At 57.5% G+C, this 14,014-nt stretch overlaps 4 protein-coding genes across 4 annotated transcripts; 2 read left to right on the top strand and 2 right to left on the bottom strand.

Annotated features, from left to right (window-relative positions):
* Positions 1-286: 286 nt before the first annotated feature.
* On the top strand, positions 287-2,929 carry UMAG_11969 (uncharacterized protein; the record flags this gene model as incomplete). Its single annotated transcript, XM_011392286.1, has 1 exon — positions 287-2,929. The coding sequence occupies one exon, from the start codon at positions 287-289 to the stop codon at positions 2,927-2,929; it is 2,643 nt and encodes an 880-aa protein (XP_011390588.1).
* Positions 2,930-3,028: 99 nt separating this feature from the next.
* On the bottom strand, positions 3,029-5,410 carry UMAG_11968 (uncharacterized protein; the record flags this gene model as incomplete). Its single annotated transcript, XM_011392285.1, has 1 exon — positions 3,029-5,410. One exon carries the CDS (start codon positions 5,408-5,410, stop codon positions 3,029-3,031), a length of 2,382 nt encoding a protein of 793 aa, XP_011390587.1.
* Positions 5,411-6,080: 670 nt separating this feature from the next.
* Positions 6,081-8,483, top strand: UMAG_03902 (uncharacterized protein; the record flags this gene model as incomplete). Its single annotated transcript, XM_011392081.1, has 1 exon — positions 6,081-8,483. One exon carries the CDS (start codon positions 6,081-6,083, stop codon positions 8,481-8,483), a length of 2,403 nt encoding a protein of 800 aa, XP_011390383.1.
* A 159-nt stretch (positions 8,484-8,642) lies between these two features.
* UMAG_03901 (uncharacterized protein) lies at positions 8,643-12,977 on the bottom strand (the record flags this gene model as incomplete). Its single annotated transcript, XM_011392080.1, has 1 exon — positions 8,643-12,977. One exon carries the CDS (start codon positions 12,975-12,977, stop codon positions 8,643-8,645), a length of 4,335 nt encoding a protein of 1,444 aa, XP_011390382.1.
* Positions 12,978-14,014: the final 1,037 nt, after the last annotated feature.

The raw sequence follows: 14,014 nt of genomic DNA, 5'->3' as shown, positions 1-14,014 counted from the left end.
GATATGTCGGAAATCATAACCCTTTATCATCCCACTTGCATTCGTGATTCGCTTGACTTGGGCTTGTCACTACCACATCGCCAATTTCAGCAACAGCACCAACAAGCCGAATCTTATGACTACACACGATCGACATCCCCACTACCCTCGTCGCACCAGCTGTCATCTTTTGGCTTATTCGTATTGAGAGTCAAGTCATCCCTGCTCTAGTGGCCTTACTCCCATCTCCACCACATTTCCCTGGTTCGCTCTCAGGCCTGGATCGACTACTTTTCAAGCTGCCACCATGTCAAGCTTGCTGTCTTTTGCCCGAGCTGCGCCTCCCCACCGCGTTCCTCGCGATGAGGAAGCTGCTATCCCATCTTCCTCCCAATCCAACCGTCGGTGGTCTCGTGCCTTCCGCAGTGGCAGTGGCATCGGCTTCGGCATCGGCTCCAGCTCTGCCAACCACCCATCCCAGGCACTCGAGATGAGCTCTCCATCTGCTCCCGCCAACAACGACAACCATTTCGACATGGAGCAAGCTCAACCTCGACACGAACGCGCCACTTCTGGCAGATCCCTTCTCTCGGCCATTTCCGTCCCCTCCCTCTCCGCCTTGCGCCAGCGCGAGCGTGACCAAGAGAGGCAAAGGCAAGATGCACACGTCCAATCTCAGCACGCGCAGCAGCTTGGCGCAACCATCAGCACGCTCGGCGGCGGCAACGCGTTGGCGCCCATCCTGCTCGCTCCATCCGCTGCTCCCGCTCCCGCTCCCGCTCCCGCTTCTCGCGCCACCGCCGTCAAGAAGTCCAGGAGCAGTCGAAGAGAAAGAGAAGAAGCCGCGACTCTGTTCGGTCCCAACCTCGCCAACTACTTTGGCAGCGGCATCAGCAGCTCCGGTGCCGTCTCGAGTCATGGTGCAGGTGTTCCGCAGCCCGCTGCCGTCGTCAATTCCGCTTCCCCCACTTTGCCAGCACCAACCGCACTCTCGCCATCATCACCGCAAGTCGTCGATCAAGTTTTGATTTCTGTCGCTGATCCAGCCACTCCAGCCGCCTCCTATCCGCACAACTCCGCCTCGTCACGTCGCGCTCGTCTCGGCTCACGCGGACGCGCTCGAGGCGCCTCGCTTTCTGGTCTCAGCATGATGTCTCTCGGCGCCGAGTCTGTCACTTCGCTCGGAGGCATTGACACCGAAAGAACAAACGATCCATCCCAGCCCGTTACAGGCATGATGCAAGGCTCCACCGCCGACCTCATCCATCAGCTCAACCGAGATGCTCCCTCCACCGTCGATGGCTCCATCGCCATGAGCGAAGGTGTCGACATCAGCACACTCCAACGTTGGATTCAGCGCAGCACCGGAATCGCTCAAGCATCTACTCTGACTCCCACTCCCGCTTCCGCTTCCGCTCCCACTCCGGCTCCTTCTCCTGCCACCCACGGCCCGCCCGTCTGCACAACGCTCCAGTCCTACGTCAATCTCAAGCGCAACACGCTCAAGCTTTCTCTGGCTACGACACCTGATGCCAACGTCGATACCAACATGTTGCGCTCCCGAGCCTCACTCTCAGTGCTTCCGAACCTGTCTTGCGGCAGCACTAGCGCGTCAGCGAGCCTACTTCCCGAGCCCACGCACTCGCTCTACTTTGAATACGACTGCGCTGCTCCGTTCGCCAGCGTCCAGATCTTCATTCGTGCCAGTCGAAAGCACGGTAGCTGGATCCATTGGACTCCACCTGGCGCTGAAGCCGGCGCTCGCGCTCAGCCACTCTCAGATGGCAGTCCATTGTGGTTGGCGCAGTGCGGTCCACCTCCCCACGCTCTCGGCTGGCCTGTACATGTCGCTAAGCTCAAAAAAGGGTTTGGCGTCGGTCACACGGCAAACGTGCCTTTGCATTTGCAGTTCTATGCTCCGCCAAGGCCCAAGAAGGCGGCTCCTGGTGGTGCTACAGTTGGCGGTGATCTTGGCGATGAAAGACGCGCGTCGGCATTCAAACGTGCGCCCGAACCACCAACGCCAGCAGCGATTCCCGAAACGCCAGGGTTCGAGTTTAACCGGCGTCTCGAGGCGGACGCTGAGGCGGACGACGCTGATGAGGATGCCAACGCCAACACTAGCCGCTCACCGCGTAGAGCCGCAACCGCTGCAACCGCAACCGCAACCGCAACCCCGGTAGCCGCAGCCGGCACAACGGGGACAACGTACGAAGCGAGGACAGACTCGGCTGGCGTTGGTGCGGATGGCTTACCATTGCTAGGCACTGATGGACTCACTGCTGCAGCAGTGATGCAAGAAGAGACACGGGAGCAGCGTCTTGCACGCGAAAAGGCGGAGCGCGAGACGCTCAAAGTGGCGATTGTGGTGGAAGCACTGGATGAGAACGGACGACCTTTGCTGGAGCCCAACCTGCAGACGAGCTATGTGCGCTTGACGTCTCTGGCGTCTAAAAGGGGCGCGGTGGTGCGGGAGCGCGCCGATGCGACGGAAGCAGCTCGTGAGGCACACGTCGAGGTTGCGCAACGGACGTGGTCGTCGCAAGTCGAGGGCCAGGAAGCGGAGATCGGACCACACCGATTTCAACTGCAGGAGCTGTACGGCCTGTCTTCGAAACCGCCGGCTGTGGCGGCGGTGGCGGCGGGAGGTGTGGATGGCGACCAAGACATGGCGGCGCCACATGTGGAGCTGGACGCGAGCAACGGCTCCGAGTGTCTGATCTGTCTCAGCTCGCCTCCGACCACACTGCTGCTGCCGTGCACGCACGGGCTATGTCTCGAATGCGCGGTTCAGTTGCGCGACTCAGTAGTGGGGATCAGACTTTCAGAGAGACGCAGAGGGCGGACGCCTAGACGCAAGTTTGCATGTCCCGTTTGTAGGAGGGCGTATACGAGCATGTTGCACCTGAGCAGGGCGGATGAGAAAGTGGTTGCTCAGCACGCCTTGTAGGCTCGGATTGGAATTGTGAATGCATATGGTGTGATTCGTTGGCGGGTAGCGGCTGAGGACATGCGCGTGAACATGGGTGTGCAAGCAGACGAGAGTGGATCAGGGAGGGAGCTGCGCAAGTGGCGAGAGCCAGTGGTTTGCGGCGTTGAATTGATGGACGATGTGCGGGCTGATGGCGTTTTCGGCGGCGAGCGTGTTGACGGCTAGGAGGAGCGAGTGCCAGAAGCGGAAGCTTCGCGCTAGCTCGTGCTTGATGTGTTTCACATTGGCGAATGTGTCGTCGAGCGCAAGGAGGACGCTCGACTTTGCGTCGATCACATCGGCGTCGTTGACTTGGTCGGCGCTTATTGGGCGGCCCCGATAGGTAAGTAGGCCGTCCAGATAACACTTTACGAGAATCCCCATGCCCGTATTCACATCCGCCTGGAACGGCAGCGAGAGACTGATGTCGATGTAGTCGTCGCGCTTCCTCCTCGCGTCTCCGCGTAACAGCAGAGACATACTGATCATCTCTACCAAATTGCGCATCGCACGCGTCGTGCTCTTGACAAATCCATTGAACACAAGCAATTCGCGACTCAAAGGCGCCGTCCAAGCCAACGGTTTAAATCCCATCTGCAACACCGACACGGCGCGCATCACCAACAGCATATGTCTCTTGTCCACCTCATCCCCATACGACGGCCCGCCAGAATAGCTCTTTCCGCCAAAGTAGTTGGCATGCAACGCCCCACCGCGCAGCAGCTCCAGCGCCACAAACAGCGCTTCCTGCAGCTTATCATTCAACTTGGAATTTTTCAACCCCAAATACAGCGCACGCGCATACGGCGTATGTAGGTGCGCATGGTTCAGGAACCCTCGCAACTCGAGCATTCGCCAAATCGTGTTGGCCACAATTTCGTCCTTCTTCTCGAGTGCCCAAGTGGATCCATCTGGCATCTTGACGCGCGGGGTCTTGGTCCGGCTCGCCAGCTGCTCCGAAGTCGTCGCACCCAGACACAGCGCAATATCGATCGTCGACGAGTTCTGTCGTCGCAATTCCTCCTCGATGAACCGATTCGACACGTTCCACTGATTTACGCGGTTGATCAGTTGCAGAGTCGCCGCCGAGTCATGCGGAATCACGTGGTCCACTGAAGGTGCAAAATAGTAAATGCCCGTGATCTTGCGTGACGACCAGAATCCGTTGAGCACCGCCGCCGCGAGAGCCACCGCAACGCAGCGCGGCGATTGCGGTGTCTCGGTGAGCGTCTCGCGTACGTAGCGTCGATAGTCTTCCGTTTCGCCATTGTCCAACGGCGGCGCTTCAATCACATGCCCTGAAGTCAAGCAAGACAGCACCTGAGCACCTACCAGGCCCCTGGAAAGGTGAAGGAACACCTCGTCCGGTAATCGATGCGAGAAGACCTCGTGAATGTCGACTGGCACGTCTGCAGCGGTGAGGATCGACGTTCCGCCAGCAGCCGCGCCCACACCCGCACCGTTAGCAGCCGCGTGAGGCGCATTTCCAATCGAGATTGGCGGAGGTGGTGTCGCCAGAGGCAATGGCAGCACACGTCCTTCCTCCGCCGAGAGCACGAGGCAGAACTTGACAATCGTCCTAGCTCGGCAAAATTGATCGACATAGTTGATTTTCGACACGGTAGGATGGCCCTCGAACGCTGCAACGAGCGGATAACCGCCCTTGTACTGTTTGACCAGCTCGTTGATCTGACGCAAGTTGGGCGGTGCGCCCGGATGCTGTGGTGGAGCGCCCAAGCTCGAATCTTGCAGCGCAGGGAACGTGGCGCACAGGTCGCTTCCGGCGAGCAGGCCAATGTCAAGGAACTGCTCCTCGTTGCATCTCAGCTCGTTCAGGATGGCATGTTTAGACACGAACTGGAACGTGGATTCCGAGAGGTTGAGCGACGTGATCACGCGTTCTACGCGATCAAACAGAAGTATCTCGGTGGCACCGTAGATGGCGTGCACATACGATTTCGAGTGTCGCTCGAGTGAGACGAGCTGACCTGATGCGAGGTAAGGTGCGACGAGGAACTCGACGTTTCTGTGACGCAACGCACGTAGGATGGCGCGGTACAGATCCGGGTGATGCACCGAGTTGCTCGCCGAAAGCAGAGAATGCGTGACATCCACCTGACCATTTTCGTACGCTTCCCATGCACGATGGCGCTGCTTGACTCTGGGATCTTCGTAGGAAAAGGGACGCACTCGCTTATTGGGCTGGATACCGTTGAGAACGAAGACGGGTTTCACACGCGCTCTCTCGAGCGCGCGCAAGTCATTTTCAATGTGAGAGATGAGGGCGATGGGCGCACCTCCCAGCGCGGCAACCAGCGGCTCCGAAGTGGAAGGTGACGAAAGCAGCTGTTTGAGGTAGAAGGAAAGATCGATACCGAGACGAGTGTCTTTGAGTGCCGAGAGCGGCGCGGACTGTGTGAGACCACGATCGTGGAGGTATGCCTGCAGACCACGGATCATGATGACGGCGGGATGAGCACGAAGAGCTCTCGATTTGCAGCGCGGGTGGATTCCTATGGATTCGAGCGATTGCGTCGTGAGAACGATAAGAAAGAGAAGAGACGAGTAAAGCGAAGCAAAGTAAAGCACAGCAAAGCACAGCAAAGTAAAGTAAAGCAACACATGGGCTTCGCTAACCGTTGGCGTGCCGCAAACCTGCCGAGCCAGGAGAAAAGCCCCACAGTTCTCTCTCTCTCGCTCTGTCTCTCTCTCTCTCTGGCCGTGCGCAGACATATTCACGATTCAGACTCGTAATTGTGACGGATGCTCTTCCACTCGTGCGATTTCAAATTGGGATGAACGATTCTCTGATTCACGTGATTCACGAGCGGGGCGTGAGCAGTCACTGAGTCGTGCGTCGCGAGTAACGATCTCGAATGTGCAAACTCCTTCGATCGCACATTTATAATTTTAAAAACAGCTTGAACGCAGACATGAGACGTGAGACGTGAGAAGCCAGATCGGCTAATTGGACGGGCCATTCACGGTTACTCGTGACTCACGACTCACAACGCACACGTGACGGTGATCAAACGTGAAATCGCGAATGCTTGACTACGATTCACAGCTCCGGTGGAGGCCATCTTGCATCCTTCCATCGTTGCATTCTCGGCGCAGTGACCACGCTACCATGCCGTCATCGAATCGCATTCAGATCGCCATCGACCGAGGTGGTACGTTTACCGACTGCCTCGGTCGCATCCCTCCGAAAACGCCGGGCGACCAACCTACTGACATTGTCATCAAGCTTCTCTCGCACGACCCTGCCAACTACAAAGATGCTCCGACCGAAGGCGTTCGTCGCATCCTCGAACAGGCATACAACATGCAGCTGCCACGAGGTCACAAGATTGACACGTCCAACATCGAATACATCCGTCTCTCGACTACGGTGGCCACCAACGCGCTGTTGGAGCGCAAAGGCGAGAGACACGCGCTCGTCATCACCAAAGGGTTCAAGGATCTGATCCAGATCGGGAATCAGAGTAGACCCAGCATCTTTGATTTGGCCATTAAGAAGCCCGAAGTGCTTTATTCAGGCGTGTTGGAGGTGGATGAGCGTGTCACTTTGGTGGGGTATACTTCGGATCCAAGCGCCCGCGAGAATGCGGTACAATTCGATCTCGAGTCGAGCCCAAATGATGTCTACATTAGCAGAATCAAGAGCGCGTACAAGGGCACCGACCAGCCACCCAATGCATACGATGCACAAGGAAAGCCCACCGGTCCACCAGAGATTGTCCGTGGAATATCAGGCGAAGCAGTCGCCATCCTGAAAAAGCCTGACGAGGAGCTGCTCAAGAGACAACTCCATGCGCTCTACCACGAACACGGATACAGATCACTCGCTGTCGTACTCATGCACAGCTACACATATCCTCGCCACGAGCAAATCATCAAAAAGATCGCGCTTGATGTTGGCTTTCAAACCGTCAGCTGTTCGAGCCAGTTGATGCCCATGATCAAGATGGTCCCGCGTGCCACGTCGTCCACTGCGGACGCGTACCTGACACCTGTGCTGCAATCTTACATCGATGGCTTCTTTTCGGGCTTTGAAGACTCGTTGCGTTCCGGTCAGGCAGGAACAAAGGTGGAGTTTATGATGTCCGACGGTGGGCTTACTTCGGTCGATCACTTTTCCGGACTGAAATCCATCATCTCTGGTCCAGCCGGCGGCGTTGTGGGCATGGCACTGACGAGCTACGATCAACAAGACAAGAGGCCGATCATTGGATTCGATATGGGAGGCACTTCGACCGACGTCTCGCGCTACGACGGGCAGTATGAACAGGTGTTCGAAACCACCTTGGACGGTATCACGATTCAAAGCGCACAGCTGGATGTCAACACGGTGGCGAGCGGTGGTAGCAGTCGACTCTTCTTCCGCAATGGACTGTTCACGGTGGGACCGGAATCGGCGTCTGCACATCCGGGTCCAACTTGCTATCGCAAAGGTGGACCGCTTGCCATCACCGACGCGAATTTGGTGACGGGTCGTTTGGCGGTCGAGATGTTTCCCAAGATCTTTGGACCGGACGAGAATCAAGGTCTGGACGCAGAAGCATCTCTGAAAGCATTCCAGGAGCTTACCGATGAGATCAACGCCAATAGTGCGGATGGTCGAAAGCTATCTGTGGACGAGGTGGCGCAGGGCTTTATTCGCGTGGCAAACGAGATCATGTGCCGACCGATCCGTGCGCTCACGGAAGCGCGAGGCTATTCGGCGTCCAAGCACATCCTTGCTAGTTTTGGAGGAGCGGGTGGACAGCACGCATGCTCGCTCGCTCGTTCGTTGGGCATCCGGACGGTGATCATCCACAAGTATTCTTCGATCCTGAGTGCGTATGGGATGGCACTTGCCGATCGGGTGTTTGAACACCAAGAACCGTGTTCGGAAACATGGCAAGGTGCGTCGTCTGCGGCGCAGCAGCGCATCTCGAAACGCGTCGAGGAGCTCAAGTGCAAAGTGCGACGCGAACTGCAGGCACAAGGATTTACACACGACCGAATCGAACTACAGACACTGCTCAACTTGAGGTACGAGGGCACGGATACGGCGCTCATGACTCTGCAGCCCGCGGATGGAGGGTGGCACTTTGAACGCGTGTTTGTCGACAAGTACAGACACGAGTTTGGACTGGTGCTCGACGACAAAAACATCATTGTCGACGACATCAGAGTGCGCGGGATCGGAAAGAGCTTCGACTCGTTAGGCCGTACAGTGCTCGACGAGTACCGCGAACTGTTTGCAAGCGAAACCACAGAGACGCAAGAGCAACAAGAGCAAGAGCAAGAGCAAGGGCAAGAGCAAGAGCGCGCAGACGAGCTCCCCAAGTTGGCAGTGCGGAAGGTGTTTTTTGACCAGCGCCGCTTGGACACTCCGGTCATCATGTTGGACGCCCTGCGCAAGGGAACACGTGTGCATGGACCCGCGATCCTCGTCGACCAAACCCAGACAATTCTCCTGGAACCCAGGTGTACCGCCCACCTCACTTCGCAGGCAGTGCTCATCAATGTGTTGTACGACTCATGACTTGGGACTGACCTCCTCCAGTGTATTCACGAGTGCTTCGTGATGCGTGATGTGTGATGCGTGATTGCACGTGAATGCATCGTGAATCAAAAATGAAATTCAATCACGAGCGAGTGTGAACAAAGTGTGTGATATGCATACATATCGTAGCTGGTGCATTCACGATTGTCCGTCTTGGAGGCGGGCCTTGAGGCGGGCCAGGCGGTGTTCGAGGCCGAGCAACGAGCCCTGGAGGGCGGTGTGGCGGTGGTTCAGGCCGGACATTAGGCTGAGGTCTGGATTGACGGGCGAGTGTGAGGACGCTGCGCTGGCTGCGCTGGCTGCGCTGGCTGCGGTGCCGAGGGCGAACGAGCGGGATTCTGACATTTTGCGAGCGAATCTGTTGGAAGCCGATGATTTGTGGTGTTGCATCGCTGTATTGCGGGTTGCACAGAGAGCATCGGCAGCTGGCTCGTCGCTCGGCTCTTCGGAAAGCGTCCGAGATGTGATGCGGCTGCGTAGGCGGACAAAGCCACGCGCTGGTTTCGCTGTGCCGTCCTGGCTGGCGGGACGCTCGATATTGACTTTTTCTCGCTCCTTGAGCGAGAGCACACTCGAAAAGCGGCGCATGGTACGTCCAGGTAGGCTACCGCCAGGAGTCATGATGTGCATGCGGCTCTCGACGTGGCCCAAAATGAAATCATCCTCCTCGTCATCGCCCCTCCTAGGTGACGACGTAATCGTCGTTCCCGGCCGCCAAGTTTGGACCGCCTCTGCATCCGCTTTAGCGCGCTCGTTGAGCACAAGCATGCTCGTCGCCCTACCCATAGCTTTTGCATTGCGATATTGCGACAGCATCTCACCGCTGTCTTTGCGCCGGATCGTCTTGGTGGAGCGACTTGTCTCGCGCGAGCATCCGAGCGCATCCACCTGGCTCTCCGAGCTGCCTGTTCCATCACGCAACGGCGGTATCGCTCCCAGCACAGGCACATACGCCATGGGTGCAAAAGTGACCGCAGCCCTACCCAAGCTCGACGACAGACCGTCGTTGCTCGTCTCGGGCGATACTTTGCCCGAGACGAGCAACGAGCCGGTCCTCATGCGACCAGACGCAGACGTAGATGCAGATGCAGACGCAGATGTAGACGCAGATGCAAAATCGATGGCGTGCTCGTATGACACGTCGCGAGACGAGTGGGCCGAGCGAACCGACTGGTCGCCCAGCAAGATGGGCGGCGAGCTACGAGCGCCTGCCGCCTCCAGCACGGCGGCCACCGACGGCGCTGATGCAAACGCATCGGTCAGTGGCGGGCTCTGAGCACGCTGCGGTTTAGTGGGCGTACCGCGCTCCTGAGCGCGGATCAGGAGTTGTCGAGCACTCTTCTTGTGCTGCAGATGGCGCCTAGCCGTGGTCGAGTCGTCCGAAGCGTCCGAGTCATACATGTCAATGTCGAGCGCAAATTGACTCTGCCGGGGTGAATCTTGCCAAAAACGCGGAGGCGGCGAGCTTTGCGGAGACTCGGGAGCGGTCACCTTGAACGTGGCACGTGGAGCGACCAGATTGACTCTGGACCTGTGTTGGCGCAGCGCACCTGCTGCACGTGTCGTCGCACTTGCTTTCTCTCCTCGAACCTCGCCTGCTGGCTCGAATGGCTCGGCGGTCTGACATGGCGCATCAACAGGTTGCAATGCTCTACGGATCGAGGCGAGCTGGTGCTCGGAAGCCTGTATTTGAGCGTGTAGTTGCTGTTGCCGTGGAGGCTGCGTTGCAATTGGCTTGCAAGCCGATAGCTGCGGATCGGTAGACGAGCGGTGCAAGCCGGCTGGACGTGTAGACGACGTGGCCAGCGGCGTTGCTGGCACGCGTGCTACGGGCTGCTTTTTGCGGACGCTCTTTTGGACGGCAGCCATCATCTCGTCCCAGGCTTCGCGTTCGGACATTTCTCGAACCGCGTTACTTCCTCCGGATTGACGACTATCGGATCCGACGCTTCCTGCTCCCGGTGTTGCGGACCTTGCTCGATCGAGGTCGCGGTGATGCAGCGCCGGCTTGCTGCCACCGGTGAACTTGGATGTGCGAACGACAGAGGCCACTGGGAAAGGGTACGGCGAGGGCGGAACAGCAGGAGTGTAGTTAGCCGAAGCATGTTCGAGGACTGGCGCTTCTTGCCCTTGCAGCTGACGGAAACGCTCGTGCGTGGCCATGTACGAGGGCTTGCGAGCAGGCGTGACAAAGCCCTGAGGTTGCGAGAAAGGCACTGCTGAGAGCCGACTAGGGTTGGCGATGGTACACTGGCCTGTGCCAAGGGCTTGCGAATCTGGAGCAGCGCTGACGGGGACGGCAGGACTTGGTGCGAAAGAAGGCGGAGTGGGGAGCATGGTGAGCGACTGAGAGCCTTGTCCATCGGCCCTGTGAAAGGGTGTGGAAGCGACAGGGGTGCTTGCAGGCCAGTCGCTTGGAGAAGCGCCTGATGCGTTGGCTAGATCGTCGAGGCTAGCGGCCGTCGAGATTTCTCCAGCGGTGGGTGTTTCGTCAGTGGCTGCAGAGGAGAAGGCATCGCGTCGCGGAAGATAGCTGAATCCAACGAAAGAAACATCGCAGTCCGACCAACGCGGTGCTGAGCGAGCCACGGGTGGCGAGTTGGCTCCAACCATGTAGGAGCTTTGGTCACGTAGAGTGGTGCATCGAGAGGTCGAACTGAGCGCAACTGCGGGAGAAGACGAAGATCGCGGCATACCGGTGGCAGTTGCATCGGTTGTTGACGCTGACCGTGGCACCATAGCACTGCCGTTCTTGGGCGCGCTACTGCCAATGTCGTCCACTGATACTGTGTCACCCTCGCACCAATCCTGCGGCTGACGCATAGATTCGAATTCGAGCTCTCGAGAGTCGGTAAATGCGGGAAAGTCGTCCGGGTTGCCGGCATACAGCGCAGAGAAGGACGGCAGGCTGGAGACGACGGACAAAGAATGATCGTGCAAACGCGCAGCGATGGGGTTGACGGGAGGAGCTTGCTGGCCGTCATTGTCACTAGTTAGCGCACCTGAACACGATAGGTTGGCGACGTCGGCGTTCGGAGTAAAGGGGGGCTGCAATGGCCACTGTTTGGACCAGTCGACGTTGGCTGCGCGGTAGAGAGGGTGCTGCTGAACTTGTTCTGATGACGTTCGACCTAAACGGCGCTCGGCCGAGGTCAACAGGCTAAGAATGAGGCTTTTGAGTTGGAGTGAACAGTCGACCGAAGCGTCGAATGTGAGTGAGGAGGAGTGATCTTTGATCTTTTCGTAGGTCTCCTCCATTTTGCTAGCGAAAAAGGGAAGAAGGCCGAATCGCATCTCGTAGAGCATGACGCCAAAGCTCCACCAGTCAACTTGGGGACCATACATGCCGGCAATGCACTGTGGACTTGTATTGGCATGAATCGAGTCAGGCAAGTAGCTTGGACGCTCGAGACCGAGCATATCGTCGAGGCTCGACATGTCGGAGAGTTGCTGTTGTTCGAGCATTCGCTTTTCTTCTGCCTCGAGCACCTCGGGGGAAAGGTAGTCGCAAGTACCTGTGGGCTGAGAGCAGTAGAAGGCCCACACCTTGCGCTCTGTGGATGATGAGGACTTGCTTGTCGCTGGTTGTATCCTTTCTGAGCCGGATTGAACGGCAAAGTTGCTAAAGGGCGCTGCGCTGGAAAAGTCGCAGAGTTTGAGGTGGCCACTTTGGTCGAGGAGAAAGTTGCCTGGTTTGATGTCTCTGTGAGCAAAGCCTTGGGCATGTACCCATGCGATGGCTTGGACCATGTCAACGCTGTAGCGGAGGATCCAGTCCTCGTTGAGGAGACCGGTGGCGGCGCGGCCTGGATACTCGGCACCGCAGCTGCTGGCAGCCATGAGGAGTTGGCTAAAGTCGCCGCTGGCAACATACTCCATGAGCACATGGACCGAGTTTTGAGTTTGAAAGGCGGCGAGGAGCTGTGGCGTGAGAAGCTGAAGCGAGCTACTGTCTGTGGTTGTATTTGAACTGTGGGGAAGGCGCTGAAGGAGCCTTGTTTCATTGATTGGCGTTTGGATGGCAGCATTACGTCGAGCAAAGCCTTTGACGAGAGACTTGAGCACGTAGACGCGACCGTCGAGGCGATTCTTGACCACTTCGACCAAGCTTCCGGCACTCTTTTGAAGCACCTTGACGGTCTTGAAGTCTTGGACTTGCAAGCTTGCGTGGCGGAGCAGTTGGAGCGATGGACTGGCGGCGGCTCTGAAAGGATTGGGGTCTCTGCTAGGCGAAAGACGATCGGCAGACCATGCTACGACCAGGCTGATATCGAGCAGCTTGGCGAGCGAGGATGGGTCGGAGAGGTCATCGCACTTGCTGGTTTCTGCGTCATGAGCGATGGCGGGGGGTTTGGTAGCGACGCTGCTGTGGCTGATGTGAAAGTCGCGAAGCGCGGCTCTGACTTTTCTGGATTGAAGCACGGCTCGTATTGTGTCGTACCGGTCCTGCCACGATGGCGAGGCGGCGGTCATTGTGGATGAGTTGGAAGCAAGCACTGGATTGGTAGTCTAAGCATAGATCAAGTCGGACGGCGTGAGCGACGACGGCTGTGACGAGGGAGAGATTTGGCGAGAGGGACGGCGAGGCAAATGAGCTGGGCCTACCACCATCGCCAGGACCGCAGCGAGAGAAGCTCTAGATGTGGCGGCAGCTACAAAGACATGACTCGGTTGCTGAGATGGCGGGGCATTGACCTGCTAGATGACGATGGCCGTGTCTGTGAGTGTGAGTGTGAGTGTGAGTGTGACAGCTTCTGAGCTGGACACTGTGCATACGGTGTACGGATGTGATTCGAATGCGAATGCGAATGCGAATGCGCTTGGGGGCGTGGCTGTTGAGGAGGGCAGCTGATGCGGTGACGGTGAAAATGCTCTGGTGAAAAGAAAACAGGACAATGCTGAGAGCCAAGTTGGATGATGGTGCAAGACAAGGCGAGGGGTTTGGCGGTGTCGACTGGTTGATGTGTTGGTGTGAAGGGTAGATCAAGCGACGACGGCAGCCGAGCGATGTTTTAGTAATACTAGTAATACTAGACTGCGGAAGAGGGCTGCACCTTGTCGGAGAGTGGTGGCAGGCGGAAAGAGGAGTGGCAAACTGAGAATACGGTGGATCGACGAGCGAGTTGGTTCGGACAGCCCATGCAGAGTCGGAGGTGTATTCGGATCAGCAGGATGTACAGTGTGGCTTGCAAGCAGCGTGCCGAGCTCCAGCGTTGGGCTTTTTGCGGTTTGAGTGTAGCTAGGTGCTGGTGCCGTGAACGAATGTCGACGAGTCCCACTCGCGATTCGTCGTGAATGTAATAGCAACAAACATGAAAGACATCGACCAAGACGAAGACGACGACAACGACGGCGACGGCGACCAAGACAAAGACAAAGACGAAGACGACGCACCGAATCGGCGTTTGTCGTGCGTTGTGCGTCGGTCGGCATTTTGAATTTTCCTTTTTTTCTTTTTTTTTTCTTTTCTTTCTTTCTGGGCATTGGGCGGTACTCCACAAAAACGTGTG

The sequence above is a fragment of the Mycosarcoma maydis genome, chromosome 11 (assembly GCF_000328475.2).
Source record: "Mycosarcoma maydis chromosome 11, whole genome shotgun sequence".
Taxonomy (NCBI): Eukaryota; Fungi; Basidiomycota; class Ustilaginomycetes; order Ustilaginales; genus Mycosarcoma; species Mycosarcoma maydis.
This window is presented reverse-complemented; position numbering and strand designations above follow the sequence as displayed.